We start from the raw sequence: 18,842 nt of genomic DNA on the forward strand, positions 1-18,842 counted from the left end.
GCAGCTGTCTTTTGGTTTCTTCTGCGAATATGCCCAAGTGTCGTCCTTGCTGCCTCCTCTCAGCCAAAACCGGGTCGGGTCCTAATCGCAATTTAGCAGGCCAAGTCCTGCCCACGCCGCTAGTGGGTAATGAAGGCTGGGGCGCCTGTACAGAGGTATTCGCGACTTGGAAGGCGCTCAGGGACCGCCTCCGCGCCTGCGCACGGCCTGGCAGCACAGATTTGAGGCAACGCCGGACGCCTACACGGAAGAACTTCCCGGAAGTGACGGCTCCTCCGGAACCGACTGGTTGTTGGTTTGTCCCGCCTTACGCGTGCGCACTGCCAGCGCAGAGGCACACCATGGAGGACCAAGAGCCGCTGGGTTTTGAACACATGGGGCTGGATCCCCGCCTCCTGCAGGTATGGGAAAGGTTGTGGAGCTGGGTCCCGGCGTGCCCCCGCACTGCGCGCCGCCTGAGCCGCGTCCTATCCCTCCTTAGGCTGTCGCTGACTTGGGATGGTCACAACCTACGCTGATCCAGGAAAAGGCTATACCTCTGGCGCTGGAGGGGAAGGACCTCCTGGCCCGCGCCCGCACAGGCTCTGGCAAGACGGCAGCTTATGCTATTCCTATGCTGCAGTTGCTTCTCCACAAGAAAGCGGTGGGTAGCGAGAGGGGCAGTGGGCAAGAGGAAGGAAGCCCCGAAAAGCTGGGGAGGGACGTGCCCATCTGTGCAAAGGTTTCTTTTGATCCCTTGATGGAGTTGAGGTTACCTGTCTCAACCCAGGCCTTGCTGCCACTACCTTGTTATAATCTCGAGTAAATCATTTTTTTTTAAATCTAGGGAAGGCACATTAACTCCATACCTAGTAAGTGTTAATTAATTTCATACATGCAGCAAGTCATTTTCTAATTTCAGTGCTTGGGAAAGCGCTCCATTCAGTGTTTTGACGGGGGCAGAATTAAGAGTTTATCAGAACGTAGCTAGGTGATTGTATTGCACTGTCCCCACTGTTTGGAAGAAGTGAGAAAAAGCATCACATGGACCCAGTACATTTAACAGTCTTTAACCCATGCTTTTACAGACAGGTCCTGTAATGGAACAAGCTGTGAGAGGCCTTGTCCTTGTTCCTACTAAGGAGCTGGCACGGCAGGCACAGTCTATGATGCAGCAGCTGGCTGCCTACTGTGCTCGGGATGTGCGAGTGGCTAATGTCTCAGCTGCTGAAGACTCAGCTTCTCAGAGGTGGGTGAAAGCTGCAGGGTTGTAAAGGAACAAAGCTATTCAAAGATGTGTGTGGCTCTGGTTTTGTGAATAGCAAGAGAAGGCAGGTCTGCTGGGGTGAGGTTCTGGCTGCTAAATTCTTGTTACTTACAACTTGCCACCTGCAGAGCTGTATTGATGGAGAAACCTGATGTGGTGGTGGGGACCCCATCCCGAATATTAAACCACTTGCAGCAGGACAACTTGAAGCTCCGTGACTCCCTGGAGCTGCTGGTGATAGACGAAGCTGACCTTCTCTTTTCCTTTGGCTTTGAGGATGAACTCAAGGGTCTTCTTTGGTAAGGAAGAAAGGAAATGGCTCCTAGTGGGAACCTCTGTGAGTCTAGACTGGGCTGGAGTGGGATGGGTGGAACTGGAGCCTGATCAGGCCCTGTCTTTTCTTTTAGTCACTTGCCTCGGATTTACCAGGCCTTTCTCATGTCAGCCACTTTCAACGAGGACGTACAAGCTCTGAAGGAGCTGGTACTACATAACCCGGTAAGGGGTACTAAGTGCACATTTGGAGCTGGAGCCGGGGGCACACTCAGAGGCTTGTTATTCCTTCTCAGAGGAAACTTTTGCTGTTTGGGGTGGGACTGTTTATGTTAGTTTTTTCATTCCTACTTCTTAGTCACTGAAAGGAAGTCACCTAAAATTATATATTTCTAGGTGTCCCTGGCGAAACTCTGTTTGCCTAGGAGGCTTACATGGGGTCATTTTGTATCAAGGGGAGCCAAAATTCTTAAGATCAGAGCTCTCTTCTTGTACATATTTTAGTCTTCAGAACCATTACGCAGGCCTTCTGTGCTGCATATTGTCCATCAGTGTTTCTCATGTTGTGTACACTGATGCTGTATGTATGGTTTGTGTTTCTATATACCACAATAGTTAGGGTGCTTTGAGTTCTTAGGTTCAACCCTGGGGTTCGGGCGTGTAGGGGTGCGGTGATGTCTCACTGCTCCTCACTAATGTGGGTGCTTTGGTTGCTGGGGCAGTGGCCATAGTGCCTCTTCTTTCTTTCCTGATCACAGGTGTGTCCTCTTCCTAGGTTACCCTCAAGTTACAGGAGTCTCAGCTTCCAGGGCCAGACCAGCTGCAGCAGTTTCAGGTGGTGTGTGAGACTGAAGAAGACAAATTCTTGCTGCTGTATGCCCTGCTCAAGCTGTCACTGATTCGGGGCAAAGCCTTGCTTTTTGTCAACACTCTAGAGAGGGGTTACCGGCTCCGTCTTTTCCTAGAACAGTTCAGCATTCCCTCCTGTGTGCTCAATGGAGAACTCCCACTGCGCTCCAGGTTTGTTATGGTCATGTCTTGGTGAAGAAAAGCTGAGAAGAAACATGGAAGGAGAACCCAGTTTGTTCTTTCTTTTTGGGGGGGAGGGAGTTTTTGAGGCCAGATTTCTCTGTGGCTTTGGAGGCTGTCCTAGAACTAGCTCTTTTAGACCAGGCTGGCCTCGAACTCACAGAGATCCACCTGCCTCTGCCTCCCGAGTGCTGGGATTAAAGGTGTGCGCCACCACCTCCGCCCGGCTATTCTTTTATTTTTTTTTAAGAGGTAGGGTTTTATGCTGTATTTGTAGTCTAGGCTGACCTTGAATTTACAGCAGTCCTCCTGCCTCAGTTTTCCAAGTGCTGGAATTAAAGCTATGGGCCAGCTCACACATCTTGGTCTTATTTTTTCTCTCCTCTCCTCCCTCTTTGCAGTGCTAGGGATTGAGCCCAGAGCCTTGTTCATGCTAGACAAACACTCAGTCAATGAGTTGTACACTTAGCCCCTTGTTTTTTTTTTTTTTTTTTTTTTTTTTGTTTTTTTTTTTGTTTTTTTTTGAGACAGGGTTTCTCTGTGTAGCCCTGGCTGTCCTGGAACTCACTCTGTAGACCACGTTGGGTCTGAACTCACAGAGATTCGCCTGCCTCTGCCTCCTAAGTGCTGGGATTAAAGGCGTGTGCCACCACCGCTGGACCCATTACTCCATTTTCAACTGAGAAAGTTAAGGCACAGACCTGAAGATGATAAGAAATTATAGAGGGCAAAGTAGGAAAGGATGACGTTTAGGGTGATGCCAGGACTGGGGAGAGCCTCTGTGCTGCAGGCTGACTGCTTGTCTTGGATTGCAGGTGCCACATCATTTCACAGTTCAACCAAGGCTTCTATGATTGTGTCATAGCAACAGATGCTGAGATCCTGGGACCCCCAGTCAAAGGCAAGCGGAGAGGCCGAGGCTCCAAAGGAGACAAGTAAGTCTCAGTTCTCTTTTCTCAGTGTTCCTCCAAGAGGACTATTTTTCTGTATTTGTAAGACTGAAGCCAAAGTGCACAGAATGGGTTGCCAGACATTCTTGATGGTTATACCAGGCTGTCCCCGTGGGCCCTTGGAGAAGTAGAGAGGGTGGTAAAGGGCGCTACCTGCATGTTCAGCACAAAGTGTCAGGCTGGGCATGGGTTGATGGGAGCTGACTTATAGGGGAGGTGGTCCAGTCAGCCCTGGGCATGTGACTATTATGTGTAGAGAATGTGTTTGGGGGAGTGGGGAGAAACACTCTCTAGGTGTTGTCTTCTTGAAGAGTTCAGGGTCGCAGGGATGGTTTGTGGGTCAGTGTGTTCTGCTATTTCTCAGAATTGAGGTCAGGGCAAGGGTTTGGCCCTGAAGTAATTCTAACTAATGTCTATTAGTTTGGTGGCCTTTCAGTTTTGCTTACATGATAGTTTAGAGACTGAACTTGAGAATGCCTTTCCAGAGAATAAGGATCTGGCTGACATTTTGCTATTTCCTCAGGGCCGCTGATCCAGAGTCAGGTGTGGCCCGGGGCATAGACTTCCACCACGTGTCTGCTGTACTCAACTTTGATCTTCCTCCTACTCCAGAAGCCTATGTTCATCGAGCTGGCAGGTAGGAGGATGGCACCGTAGTGAGCCCGGCATGCTAAAGGAGTTAGAGTCATCTAGACAGGCTAGTGATGCATGTTTGGTCTCCTCCCACTGTAGGACAGCTCGAGCCAACAACCCAGGCATAGTTCTGACCTTCGTGCTGCCCACAGAACAGTCTTGCTTGGCAAAGATTGAGGCGCTTCTCAGTGGAGGTAAGAGCCTTTGATCCATGACTGTGAGTCTGTAAGAAACAGGCTTCTCCCCACCTTGAAACCTATCACAGTATCTAGTGTGGTAGTGCACAGCTGTCATTGAAGAACACGGGGAGTGAGATAGGATGATTGACAATTTGATGCTAGCCTGGGATATAGAGCAAGACCCTTTTGTTATTGTTGCTATTTTCAAATCAAAGACTGGATCAGTGGTTAAGAGTGCTTGCTGCTCTTTTAGAGGACCCAGGTTTAGTTCCTAGCATCCACTTGGCAGTTCATAGTTGTCTGTAACTCCAACATCCTCTTTTGGCATCTGCGCGCACCAGACATGTACACAGTACACATGCAGGTAAAACACTCACACATAAAAAATAAAATAAAATAAATCTTTTAAAGTCTCAGATGAGAGGGAAGAAGACACTTTATAATAATGCCAAGTGTGGTATCACATACTATAATCCCAGCACTTGGGAGCCTGAGGCAGGAAGATTGAGAGTTCTAGGTCAGCCTAGGCTACATAGCTAGTTGGAGGCTTCCCTGGGATATATAGTGAGGCTCTGTGAAAAACACCAAAAAATCCATAGTGATGACAGACTTCCTCTACCACTTCCACTGTTCATCATCTTTCCCCATGTGACAAGTACTGTGTCCTTTCCTTTCACAGATAGTGGCTGAAGTAGTTTTCCACTATCATGTTCACTGGTTGCCTCATGGTCAGGGACTAATTAGATAGATATTCTGCTCTGTCTTGACTCAGATGCCTTGTCTGCAGGCAGGCACCATCATTGTGAGGGGTCTTGTGGCCACCCAAGCCCTGAAGTGAGTCGGTGGTGGGTTGTGAGGCTGGGGCTGTGGTGGCACAAAGGGCTCAAGGACACACCCCTGACCAGAGTATCTTTGGAACTGCTCTTTGACCCAAGTATATTGATGCGGGGTGGTCTCGGGGTATAGCCTCTTTCAGAGAAGAGGAGCAGCAGGCTACCAGGGAAGGCCTTACATGGCCCTGCCCCCAGCCCTCACTGCTGCCTTCTCCCCAGAGGGCGAGGCTATCCTGCTACCCTACCAGTTCCGGATGGAGGAGATCGAAAGCTTTCGCTATCGCTGCAGGGTAAGCGCGACACTGGCGTGGGCAGGGGGTAGTTGAAGACTGGGCTTTCACCCAGGGGTTGCACCCATTGCTGGGCACTCACTCGGGTATAAGGCTGTCTGACCCTGGTCTCCCCCTAGGATGCCATGCGGTCAGTGACTAAACAGGCCATTCGAGAGGCGAGATTGAAGGAGATCAAGGAGGAGCTTCTACACTCAGAGAAGCTCAAGGTGAGGGCAAGCTTGGGAGCTGTCCTTTTTGAAGGCTGGCTAAGCTCTGGGTAGTGAGAAGCAATGAGCTGGACAGTGTGCTGGCCTTTGGCAGGGGGACAGAAAACCAGCTGAAAGACAGCTGTTCTGCTGGGAGGATGGTGGATACACTTTATGGTGAGTTTACGTAGATAGGGGTGTGTGTGTGTGTGTGTGTGTGTGTGTAACACTATTAGAGAGCCAAAGATGGAACCCCCGTAGGGTCCACACCAGAAGCCTTGAATGTACAGGCCATACCTGGATGTTCCACAGATATTGGAAAGAGTGAAGAAGCTTTTGGTATGATGAGAAATCTCATCTGTAAGATGATACTAAGCTAAAGCAATTCAGTGCTGCTGTTTGTATCATAGAAAAGGTGTCCTTGTGCAGGGGATGTCCATGCACCCGTGGATGGAACTCAGAACTAGCATCAGTGAATAAAGGTTCTAACTGCCCTAAGTTGCCAACCACTGGCATGTGAGAAGGAACTACCTTGCAGAGTTGACAGATTTCCACAAGGTGGGGGTATTTGACATTGCTGCAGCATGCAGTGCCCCTTGCTTGGCCAGCAGAGGTCAGATGTGCAAACCATGAGAAGCCTGTCCTGGGTTACGGTTTGGCTGTCAAGGAAGAAGAACAAAGGGGTAGGCATACTTCATGGTGTCACTTTTTGTGCCTCTTCAACTTTGAGCCCTCTCTGCCTGTCAGACATACTTTGAAGACAATCCCAGGGACCTCCAGCTGCTACGCCATGATCTGCCCTTGCACCCTGCAGTGGTAAAGCCTCATCTGGGCAATGTCCCTGACTACTTGGGTGAGTCTTGCTGAAGGTCAGGAGACTGGAGGAAGTGGCCTAGCTTTCTTGGCCATCTTCCACCAGCCCCTGTGCTTGGTGTTTGTTGGGAAAGCTTCGTGCATACGAGAGGACCTAGACCCAGGCAGCAAAGCATATGTGAGCCACTGTTCTAGCTCATTTAGACTTGTTTGACCCATCCCATGGTAGCTGTGTTGTCTCTGTTGTGGAGATGAGGAAACTGGTTGTGCAGAGTTGGTGCCACATTTTCAGGGTGTGGTGGAGCAAGAGAATGAGCCAGTGATTGGTTTCCTGTGTTCTGTAGAGGCTGAGCAGGTTTGTGAGAGGGTTCTGGGCGTGGGAGCCTTGCCTAGGGGATGCTCTCAGTTGGCAGGCATCAACTTAAGACCTCTGTGGTCTGTAGGTAGGAGCACTGCAAAGGGAAGGAGAGTAGCCATTCACCCTTCTCATCTCATGAAGGCTCTGGGTAATAGCTTTTCTTCTTTGGATGTCTAATATGGGATACTTTTAGTATTGAGTACTCATGCCTTCTATGCTTACTATGACCAAAAAGGAGAAGAGTGAGGTAGCTGGGCACTGAGTTAGGCCCTCCATCATTCCTGATCTTGCCTTCCTAGAATGGAGGTAGTTTGTTGATATGATATTCCTGCCACAGAAGTGATAGGAAGTATATGGGAGGGACATAACAGGGCAGAAAGGTTGTAAGTGGTGTGAGAGGGCCTGGGAAAGACGGGAGCATGCTAATGCTAGAGGAAGAGCTGAAAACAGGTTTGTAAGGGGTGGTGACTGAAGACCTTGGCGATGGTCTTTGTCTGACATGCTGGGAGGGTCCCTTTGGCCTAAACTTGCTGTTAAAAGCAGAGTCACTTACTAAGAGTGTGGCCAGGAAGTTTGCAAGAGCCAGGTGTAAAGTGTCAGATGTCGCCTATCCTGATGATGTTGTGAGGGCAGGTCCAAGATCACACGAAATTTGCATGGAATATAGAGGGAAGGTTAGGGTAGTAATAGTGGCTAGTGAATTTGCATTTCAGGAGCTACACATAAGGGAACCACCCATAGGCTTTTCTTTGTTTTCCTGTTTTTGTCTTTTGAGACAGGGTTTCTGTCTGTGTCCTGGAACTCATTCTGTAGGCCAGGCTGGACTTAAGTCAGAGATCTGCCTGCCTCTGCCTCCTGAGTGAAGGGATTAAAGGCGTGTGCCGCCACCACCCAAATGGAACTGTTTCTTGGGTCAAGATTGGAGACTTGTGCTGCAGTTCTATAGGGTAGCCCTGAGAAGGGGGAGGGACAATGCTGGAGCTCAGGTCTCATGGGATAGGGAGAACTTTGTAGCTGGAGTTTAGAAGCAGGGGTGAGGCTATGTCTGAGGCCCAGCATCTCTTTCAGTTCCTGCTGCTCTTCGTGGCATTGTACATCCTCGAAAGAAACGGAGAAAGCTGCCCCCCTGTAAGAAGGTTAAGGTATGTCTCCTGGGAGTCTTGGGACAATAGCAGGGCTCCTTCTCACCTTGCCCTTCATCTTCAGCAGCTGCCTTGCCTGAGGGAGGGATAGGACTCCCAGGAATAAGGGTGTGGGCTTGTGGTATTCCCACAGCTGCCTGAAGGCCCTGTTTCTGTCCTTAGCTGGCCTCCCTTACATTGTCTGTGGCAGCTAGCAATCTCTGGCTGTGGCACAGGGTCTTGCCAGGTGCTAGCACTGCTCACCCTGTTAGTACTATCTGACTGATTCCCATAACTAACTTGTGACTCTACCCCTGTAGAAGGTGAGAACCCAGAACCCACTGCGTGACTTCAAGCACAGGGGAAAGAAACTTAAACCTACAGCGAAGCCTTCCTGAGGTGGCCTGGACCTGAGGACGCTGAATTGGGCATCCTGACCTGGATGGAGTGAGTGGGCTTACCACTCTGTGGGTACACTCTGATGCTCACTGTCTGGAAAGACTGTACTTTGGAGAAGCAGCCTTGGACTGCCATCCTGCCGCTTAACAGAATAAAGATTCCAGCTGCCCCAGGCTGTGAGCCTCGAGCATCTGGGAAGAGACTGCTTTCACAAGTCTCCAGAATTGACAAACTTTCAGAAGTTGGTGTTGTCTGGCTCTGTATGCAGAGGTCAGCTGTGTAAGCCATGGGAAGCCTGTCCTGATTCTGCTGGTCCAGTGTTGGGCTGTGGCTGACCCAGAGCCCTTTGTCTAGTGAGCCAGATCAGCTGATAGATGGTTTTGTGTTCCCAGGTCAGGGCATTCCTGACCACAAGCCCCTGGATCTCACCAGCACACACATGTTCACATTCAGAGGGGAAAGTCACTGAGCCCTGGGAGTTAAGCAGCTGGCCTCCCTTCCCGGGTGAAAGATGAGTGATATATTTCATGTCTTTCAGATGCACAAGTGGTAGTATAATGAATGCACACCCATGACACCTGTCTTAGGGTTTCTATTGCTGTAAAAAGTCACCAAGACCACAGCAACACTTTCAAAGGAAAACATTTAATTGGGGCTCACAGTTTTGGAGGGTTAGCCCATTATCGTGGCAGAACATGGCTGCATGCTATCAGACATGGTGCTGGAGAAGGAGCTGAGAGTTATATATCTGTTGATCCACAGGCAACCAGACATGAACTATGCATTGGGTGTAGCTTGAGCATAGGAAACCTCAAAGCCCACCCCTACAGTGACACGTCATCCAACCAGGCCATAGCTCCTAATAATGCCACTTTGTGGGGGGCCATTTTCTTTTAAACCATCACAATACCCCTTCTGCCATGTCCTATCCTGAGCACTGACTACAGGAGCATTCAGAGGAGGTGATTCTCTGCTCACTCAACATCCTACCTGCTCCTTTACTCCAGTGTTACTTTGGCTATCAGCTTGTCACTTACCTATCAGGCATCATTAGGCTAGGCTGTAGTGGAAGGAGGCAGTGGAAGAAGAGACAAATGTCAAACCTGAAGTGAGGCTTTGGTTATAGTTAGGGTGTGTAGTGTGAGTGATAGATCTGAGTTTGTGGTTTCTTTATCTTAACTCCAAGGAAGACAATTGTTAGTTGGTGGCTGTATTCCAGTGCCTCAGTGTTTGTACAGCCATGTGTTCAGTTGTATTGAGAAAAAGTCCTTGGAACTGGAAATAAAGAACAACTCTGAGGGCTGGAAAGATGGTTTCATGGATAGCATGCTTGCTGTGCAAGTAGTGAGGGCCTGAGTTTGCACCCTTAGGATCCATGTAAGATCTGGGTGTGGCAGTCTGCATCTGCAGCTCTATTGTGGGCCTTGTAGTTGGAGAGGGAGAATAATTCTTGGAGCTTGCTGGCTAGACAGTCTAGCTGAAGCACCAAGCTCTTAAGTTCAGTGAAAGACTTGATTCCAAAAAATAAGGTGGAGAGCAATAGAGAAGACTGGCCTCAGCCTGTGGCCCCTGCATGCATAACAGCATGTACCAGCACACACAAAAAAGAACAACTCCTGGCCTTTCCCATCCTGCTCTGTTGACAGCCATGGACAGTGAGTGCTCTAAGTTGAATGTTGCATCCATGCCTCCTGCTCTGACATGGATACACATCTGTTCCTATGGCTTCTGTCTGTGATCCTGCCTCTTTAGTTACCATGATGATACATGTGCCCCAGAACCAAACAATGGAGAGATTGGGTTTTCCCAGTGAGGTCTTTATGGGGAGATGAAGCTGGTACTCTTATTGTGTGACCTCACCAAGGAGTGGGAGAAGAGCTGTAGTAGAGAGCATGGCAGCTATCCTATGTATGCTTTCCAACTTAACAGCAGCTCCTGGTGTTCTAGTTGGGGTTGCTGAGGCTTAAAAATGACTTAGTGGGATTGGCAAGATGGCTCAGCAGGTAAAGGTGCTTTCCAACAAGGTGTATGAACCAAATTCAATCTCTGGAACCCACATAATGGGAGAACTGACTCCCATAAGTTCTCTGTCTCCCACATATGCACCAAAGCATTTGTGGCCCCCTCATACAAATAAATAAATTGAAACCTAAAGCAACCCAGTAAAGATGAGGTCATACAGAATGTGGGAGTAGGTAGGGTTTGGAGGCTGGCCTGGCCAGGGGTGCAGGACCACCTGTCCTGGCTGTCAATTGCAGTAGCTCTTGGAACTTCTGCCACTTCTGCATCCTGTCCCGTGAATTTGATGTAAGTGCTTGGGTAATCTGTTTCAATTGCAACCGGTTCTATACTTTTGAGGGGATGAAATTTCTTGGACTGCAGAGAAAAGTTTCCCTGTGTTCTCTTGAGTCTGGATAGAGTATGTAGAGCTCACTGTCTTAGGCTTACTGTTGCTGTGATGAAACACTATGATCAAAGCAACTTGGGGAGGAAAGAGTTTATTCAGCTTACAGTTCCAAAAACAGTTCATCATCAAAAGCAATGAGAGCAGGAACCCAGAGCAGAAGCTGATGCAGAGGCCACTGAGGGGTACTGCTTAATGGCTTGCTCAGCCTGCGTTCTTACAGAACCTAGGACTACCAGCCCTAGGATGGTACCACCCACAATGAACTGGGCCCTTCCCCATCAATCACCAAGAAAATGCCCTGCAGTCATGCCTACAGCATGAACATAATGAGGTATTTCCTTAATTGAAGTTCCCTCTCAAATGACTTCAGCTTGTGTCAAGTTGACATAAAACTGTCCAGCACACTCATTCTGTACCCAAATGGTCTTGTCATGTGTGAAGATTTGTGTGCTTGGGGTCAGCAGGGTTGTCTCTTAGACTAAGTCTGTGTTATTAACTTTACAACAGCTTATCTAAACTAGGGCAGTATGAGCCTGTGACTAAGTATACTTAGAGTCAGGAATGGGCTACCAGGAACTAGGAGGAGGTACTTGGCCATGTTAGCCTGGAAAGAAAGAAAGGGGCAGGGCTCGCTGGAAGCTTGAGGCTTTGCCAAACATAGTAAAATCCAGGCAATTCTCCAGTCTGGAGATGCCCTATAGTCTGGGCATTTTCAGTTACACCTGGGTGGTCTGCTGTGTCTTGGCTATGATTTTGTTTAGAATCAGGAACAAGGCCGTCTGCATGCAAAAACAATAATGGGAACCAAGAATTGGACCCCTAGCCAGACAGTGGAAGCACACACCCAGAAGCAGGTGGGTCTTTGAGTTAGAGGCCAGCCTGGTCTACAGAGGAAGTTCCAGGACACCCAGGACTGTCCAGAGAAACCCTGTCTGGGGCAGGGGGAATGAGTTGGACCCCTAAGCTACAGTTGACTTATAAGTGAGGGTTTGTACCATCTATTTTCGCCTATAGGAGGAAAAGCATTGTGTGTCCCTCATGACTTACGTTCTAGGGTGGAGGTTTGACAACTTGGGTAGTACCCAAACTATGAAATAGTCGTGGTGGGGAAGCCAGGATGCTAGAGGTTTGAGAAGGGCCACATTTGGTTGGAGGGACTGCTGAGGCAGGAAGGACAGGAGGAAATGGCAGTCCTGGCAGGGGACCTACATGTGCAAATTCCCAGGGAATGAAGGTACATTTGAAGATGAAAATACCAGTATGGTTGTCACCAAAGTATGTGAGATTGAAAACTCATCTGATAGACCTTGGAAATCTGAAGGTGCTCTGTAAAAAGTGAAAAAGAGTGCTGGGTTTTTTGATGATAGCACACTGACACAATCATCATGCCAGATTGACAATGGAGGACAGACAGGGTGTGTCCAGAAACCTCTGGACCTAGAGCATGGAAGATTGCATGCGCCATACTGATTCTCTGCTTGCACCTGCTGAGGATTAATGATTCAGCTTTTGAGGAGCTCATTGCGGGACCTTTGTCCTTTATAATTGATGTCCCTGGGAGGCAATAGTGAGTGATAAGATAGAACTTAAGCAGGGAGACGCCTCAGCTCATGTCATCCTCAGTTCGAAGGAAATATGAGAGTTTACAGAGTTTACAGGGGCTGCAAATTGCTACTTTTCTATTTATAACAGCCTGCCCAGATGTATCTCTGTGAGTTCGAGACCAGCCTGGTCTACAGAGCAAGTTCCAGGACAGCCTCCAAAGCCACAGAGAAACCCTGTCTCGAAAAACCAAAAACAAACAAACAAACAAACAAACAAACAAAAACAGCCTGCCCCTTCCATTCTCCTTCCTTCCCTCCCTTCCCCCTCTTTCTTTCTTTCTTTCTTTCTTTCTTTCTTTCTTCCTTTCTTTTTTCTTTTCTTTCTTTCTTTTTTTTTTTTTTTTAAGCCAGGGTTTCTGTATAACAGCCCTAGTTGTCCTGGAACTAGCTCTGTAGACCAGGCTGGCCCTGAACTCACCGAGATCAGCCTACCTTTGCCTCCCAAATGCTGGGTTTAAAGGTGTGCACCACCACAATCAGCTTTCCTTTTCTTTTAAAATTTATTATTTTTATTTTATGTATCTGGGTGACTTGCCCGGCCCTCTCTTTTATAACAGGGATAAAGGAAGGAGAAAGTTGGTTCACTGAAGAGGACCAAGTAGACCTGCTGTGTGCTGGGCACACACACTCATTACTTATTCTTGAGAGGCCTCCAGAACCAGACAGGTCCAGCCTTTCTAGCTCACCCACCTGACTGCCCACACATACACCAACAAGCCCCAGGGGTTAGCACTGAGTGCAATGAAGGTTTCTGTGGCAATGGCACTGACAGAGCAAGGTACATCAAGAGGGTCCTGTGATGAGGTCACAGTGGCTGGGCCAAACCATCTTACAGCCACTTACTGGCCACATAGCCTCATAAGGAGGGACACTGCCTTTTGTTTGTTTATCAAGACAGGGTTTTGCTAGGCGGTGGTGGCTCACGCCTTTAATCCCAGCACTCGGGAGGCAGAGGCAGGCGGATCTCTGTGAGTTCAGGACCAGCCTGGTCTATAGAGAGAGTACCAGGACATCCTCCAAAGCCACAGAGAAAACTTGTCTCAAAATAAATAAATAAATAAAAGATGGGGTTTCTCTGTGAAACAGTCCTAGCTGTCCTGGAACTCACTGTAGACCAGGCTGACCTTGAACTCACAGAGATCCGCCTGCCTCTGCCTCCCAAGTGCTGGGGCTAAAGGCGTGCACCACCACACCTGGCTGACACTGCCTCTTTTGATACCCTGTAAGTGGTGACAGTGTGCTATTGGAGGGTTCCTTTGAAAGCTAATGTAACACAAAGGTGAAGTGCTGGTGTGACCTAGTCACCTAGCACCCTTATTGTGGCCCTATTCTGTGTTCACACCTGATGCCTCTCTGATGTTCATACATTGCCTCCCACCCCAACTTCCAGGTACAACAAATCACAAGGCGATCCTCATAAAATACAGGGGCTTGGGGCTGAGACAGTCTCTGAGGTGCTTGCCTGATATACCAAGGACTTCAGGTTCTGTTTCAGGTACATTAGCCGACTGCTTGTTCTGCAGATCTAGAGCAGGGTTTGGGATTCTAGGTTCCTAACAGTTCTCTTCCAAGGTGAGGCCAATTCTCTGCTTCCTAGACTGCCATTTGAGGTTTACTACTCATCTGTCTTGCAGATGGACAAGCAGGTTCCAATTACAGATCCACTCAGTTGGCTAAGTGATGTTAAGGGAGGGTCCTGTCAGAATGTCTCTAGCCTGCAAAGTTCAGATCTGTTGTGAGGCTGCTTGCTCAGCCGGGGCAATACAGACATTCATCTACTTCAAAATTTCAGGAAGGTGAAGAAGATTACCACATAACCATGTCCCATTTAGTATCTGGAATGTTATTGTATTTAAAAAAATATTTGGGGCTGAGGGTGTAGTTCAGTGGAAGAGCAGCATCTATCATGTGAGATCCTAGGATTAACTCTCAGCAGCACAAAAAGGGAAGAGTGTGCTATCATCAGAGATTAAGAGCACTGGCTGCTCTTCCAGAGGTCCTGAGTTCAATTCCCGGCAATCACATGGTGGCTCATAACCATCTGTAATGAGACCTGGTGTCCTCTTCTGGCATGTAGGCATAAATGCAGGCAGAATACTGTATACATAATAAATAAATCTTTAAAACAAAAACAAAAAACCAAACAACCTACTAAAGGTTTATTTAAAAAAAAAAAAGGGTGGGAAAGGGGTGTTGTTTTTTGTGAACTTGAATTTCACAGTTGTGTCCTGTGTATATGTTGTATTTAGCAGGCCTAGGGCATTAATCCTTTCTCATTCTGCATGTCTTCCCCCAGGAAGCAGACCTGAACCCAGTCTGTGGCTCTAATAACTGTCTCACTCATGAAACTTCAGTTTCTAGCCGTGTGCCCCATCATGCTGTGGGCATGTGCTGGAGGCAGGAGCATGGCAAGTTGTTTGTGTGTTCCTGGGTGTAGCTACTCCCTACTAAAACGTTTTCCCTGAAAGCATCAACACCTCTCTTTTCTCTGACCCAAGGATCTTGAAGAAAATGTCCAGTCAAATGACGAAAGGAAAACCATGGAATGAACTCACTTGGCAGGGTTGGACTCTGCACCCAGCACACCAGACAAGACCCAGGAGGCTTTCGCCATGTCATCTCCATGATTCAGAGCTCAGATGGGAGGCCCCAGCTTCACTCTTCCAAGGGCAGAGATGTGCCAGAGGCCCCATGTTGACAAGACTGGGTAACAGATGTAGACGCCCATTCCCGCTAAACGACAACTCTGTAGGCAGAGACTGTCCATCTGAGAGGTCTTGCTGCAGACCCCTTTCAGGCTCCTTTTGAGTCCTGACAGTCCACACAGTGCAAGTGATTGGCTTAAAGTTAGAAAATGCAGTTCAGGCCAGGCATTGGTGGCACCCGCCTTTAATCCCAGCACTCAGGAGGCAGAGGCAAGCAGATCTCTGTGAGTTCGAGGCTAGCCTGGTCTACATCGTGAGTGCCAGGATAGGCTCCAAAGCTATACAGAGAAACCCTGTCTCGGGGGGAAAAAAAAAGAAGAAAGAAAATGCAGTTCAGTGTTATAGACAATGAGAGCAAAAGTCAAGCATCCTTGGACGAAGGCTACCAACCAGCTCTTGAGCTGATTGAGGATTAGATGCCTCCTAGAAACTAAGCAGAAAAGGTCAGCCTCTCTGGCCTCATCCCAGCTCATACTGGACATAGGACATATGGTCTCCATTTTCCCCTACTCAGCAGTTTGGGGCTACCTTCCCCTGTTCTGTGGTCTGTGTTCAATATGTTCAGTGTTCTTGACCCAGGTTGAAAGGCACTGCTAGAATCTGTAACAAAGGAAGAGGGTGCTGCAGGTCACTGGTCAAGACTGAACTGCCCACTCTCTCCTCCAAACAGCCTGCAAGGAAGTGTTAGGCACCTCTCCATTCAGAACCCACCATGGAGCGAGAACCGAATCCTGAAAGTTGTCTTCTGACCCATATGTACACATGTGCCATACACAATGATCACAATAATACAAAAAAAAAGGGGAAAAGATAGAAAACCAAATTATGTAGTTTTCTTGCCTGTGCTTTGGATGGGCAAGAAATCAGTGTAATTTGTTTTCATCTCAATGTTTTTTTAGCTTTAGCTCTTGCTCCTCAATCCTTTATTATTTAACTATTATATTCAGACATCCTGTGTATGTTCAGTTTTTCTTCAATGACATTAGTCGATCAGGCTGTCCTCAATCTATTGGCAGTCTCTATGCCAGTACCATACTGTTTGGATTACTGTTTTGTTTTTTAACGTGGGAAGTTTATTGGGGGAAAGGAAGGGAGTAGGGGAAGAAAAGGGAGAGAAGGGGAGAAAGAAGAGAGAGAGAGACAGAGAGACAGAGAGAGAGAGAGAGGCAGATAGACAGAAACATGTCTGCCTCTTCAGAGAAATGGCAGGAAGAGATCGATTACTGTGGTTTTATAATAAATTTTGAAATCAGGATGTTTGAGTCCTCCAACTTTGTTCTTATTTGTTGATTGTTGGGTTAGTCAAGGTCTCTTGAGATTCCATATGAATTTTATAGTGGTTTTCTTTTCTTTTTCTTTTCTTTTTTTTTTTTTTTTTGGTTTTTCGAGACAGGGTTTCTCCGTGTAGCTTTGGAGCCTCTCCTGGCACTCGCTCTGGAGACCAGGCTGGCCTCAAACTCACAGAGATACGCCTGCCTCTGCCTCCCAAGTGCTGGGATTAAAGGCGTGCTCCACCAATGCCCAGCTATAGTGGTTTTCTTTTTTTTTCTTTTTTTTTAAATTTTATTTATTTATTATGTATACAACATTCTGCTTCTATATATATCTGCACACCAGAAGAGGGCACAGATATCATTACAGATGGTTGTAAGACACCATGTGGTTGCTGGGAATTGAACTCGGAACCTCTGGAAGAGCAGTTGGTGCTCTTAACCTGTGAGCCATCTCTCCAGCCCCGCTATAGTGGTTTTCTATTTCTGAAAAAAAAAAAAAACATTACAGGAATTGTAATAGGTATAATGACAGGTCACTTTGTCCTCCCATGTATGAACATGGAATGTCTACTTAGTTATGCTTTCAAAATTTCTTTTGACAGTGTAGTTTTCAGTATATAGATCTTTCACTTTGTGTTTACAGATATCATAGTTTCTCCCCAGATCTCTTTTCTACTCATTGATATTATTACTATTATTATTTTATTGTTGTTATTTATTTTGTTTTTGATTTTTGAGACTGTCTCACTATGTAGACCAGGCTGGCTTTGAACTCATAGAGATCCACCTGCTTCTGCCATCACCATGCCTGGCTTACTTCTGTTATTGTTGTTGTTGCTGCTGCTCTTTTTGTGAGACTGGGTCTGTCTATTCTGTAGCTCTGGCTGCCCTGGAATTTGCTATATAGACCAGGCTGGCCTGGAATTCAGAAATCCACCTGCCTGGTGTGTGCCACCATGCCCAGCCTTTACTTTTTACGGGTGTTGTAATTTTAAAAAGTGGCGCTTGAGAGAAAGATGCCAAAGCTTTGGTGGAGATTTTGTTTTGCTTTGCTTTGTTTGTTTGTTTGTTTGTTTTCTTTTTTTTTTGAGACAGGATTTCTCTGTGGCTTTGTAGCCTGTCCTAGAACTAGCTCTTGTAGACCAGGCTGGTCTTGAACTCACAGAGATCTACCTGCCTCTGCCTCCCAAGTGCTGGATTAAAGGAATGCACCACCACTGCCCAGCAATAATACAGTTTTTAAAAGATTTTGTTTTTATTTTGTGTGTATAAATGTTTTGCCTGAGTATATGTACATATACCACATGCATGCCTAGGCCCATGGAAACCAAAAAAGGGCGTGGATACCCTGGGACTGGAGTTTCAGGCGGTTGTGAACCTGGATCCTCTGGAAAAGCAGAGTATGCTCTTAACTGCTGATCTACCTCTCCAGCCTCAATATATGGTTTTTCTATTAATAAATCGTGTGTTCTAGTAGTTGATTTCAATGTGTTGAACTATTTTTACATTTTAAGAGTAAATCCTTGCTCAGAATGGTTTCCTTCCAGATGATGATTGAGAAGCTAATTAAAAAAAAAAATGGTGCCAGGTACCACAAGAGAAACAGAACTGTGCTGTTTTCTGGGATTTTGCTTTTTACTTTTTGTTGTTGTTGTTGCTGTTGTTGTTTTTAATGGAGTGTGCTGGATGTCTCTACAATTTTGTTCAAATGACTGCAGAACCTGGAAAAGCTGTTGCTGCTATTGATGCATAACATACTGCTATTATTGGTTTTTTATATAAATATATATTTATATAAAATATAATATATGTATATATGTATATATATACATATATAATTTGAATTTTTGGAAACTTTAGCTGTACTGTCAAATTTGGAAAAAAGTATCCCAGTTTACCGTGTTGAGTTGGCATTGTACAGAAATTGACAGCCATATTGGTCTAGAAATGTTGAACTTAATTTTTTTCCATTTGTACAGGGGTAACGCACTGTATTAAATATGTAAGGTCTTATCTACGTGGGTTTGATTACAAAAACTAATAAAGTATTCTCTAAAAAAAAGAGTAAATCCTACTTGGTGTTACATGTAACCTTTTTAATATGCTCTTGAATTTGGTTTGCTTGGAGGGCATTTTTAAGGAATGGTGGTCTGTAGTTCTCTTCTTTTTAGGTTTTTTTTTTTGGGGGGTGCTGTAGTCCACACTTGAATTCATGAGCCTCCTTCTTCAGTCCCCTAAGTACTTGGTTTAGAGATGTGCGTAGTCACACCTAATTTATAGTTTCCATTTCTTGTAATGTCAGAATATCTCAAGAGCAGGATGCTATGAGGGTGACCTTACAGAATTACGTATTAGTTTTTCACTGCAACAGTGAAATACCTGTGGCAGAGTAACTTGGTAACAAAAAGGCATTTAGATCCTGGAAAGATGGCTCAGCAGTTACAAGCACAAACTGCTCTTGCAGAGGATCCAACTTTGGTTTCCAGGTTCATGTTGGTTGGTGCATGACCTCTGTAACTCCAGCTCCAGGAAGATCCTAC

General features: G+C 46.8%; 1 protein-coding gene across 1 annotated transcript; it reads left to right on the plus strand.

The window, feature by feature from the left end:
• The first annotated feature begins 244 nt into the window (after positions 1-244).
• Positions 245-8,550, plus strand: Ddx56 (DEAD-box helicase 56). The gene is made up of 14 exons (XM_027388175.2): positions 245-401; positions 482-643; positions 1,068-1,228; positions 1,375-1,545; positions 1,654-1,744; positions 2,295-2,539; positions 3,364-3,483; positions 4,022-4,135; positions 4,231-4,325; positions 5,363-5,433; positions 5,553-5,642; positions 6,369-6,474; positions 7,861-7,934; positions 8,234-8,550. Exons 1-14 carry the CDS (start codon positions 342-344, stop codon positions 8,309-8,311), a joined length of 1,638 nt encoding a protein of 545 aa, XP_027243976.1. The 5' UTR covers positions 245-341; the 3' UTR covers positions 8,312-8,550.
• The last annotated feature ends 10,292 nt before the right edge of the window (positions 8,551-18,842 follow it).

This window comes from Cricetulus griseus (genome assembly GCF_003668045.3).
Source record: "Cricetulus griseus strain 17A/GY chromosome 1 unlocalized genomic scaffold, alternate assembly CriGri-PICRH-1.0 chr1_1, whole genome shotgun sequence".
NCBI lineage: Eukaryota > Metazoa > Chordata > Mammalia > Rodentia > Cricetidae > Cricetulus > Cricetulus griseus.

What these genes read in the sequence shown, in the direction of transcription:
- Ddx56 (XM_027388175.2), top strand. Translation starts at nt 342, where the DNA reads ATGGAGGACCAAGAGCCGCTGGGTTTTGAACACATGGGGCTGGATCCC. An exon ending in GAAGACTCAGCTTCTCAGAG is followed by an intron (nt 1,229 to 1,374) that starts GTGGGTGAAAGC and finishes TGCCACCTGCAG; the next exon opens with AGCTGTATTGATGGAGAAAC. An exon ending in CAATGTCCCTGACTACTTGG is followed by an intron (nt 6,475 to 7,860) that starts GTGAGTCTTGCT and finishes CATCTCTTTCAG; the next exon opens with TTCCTGCTGCTCTTCGTGGC.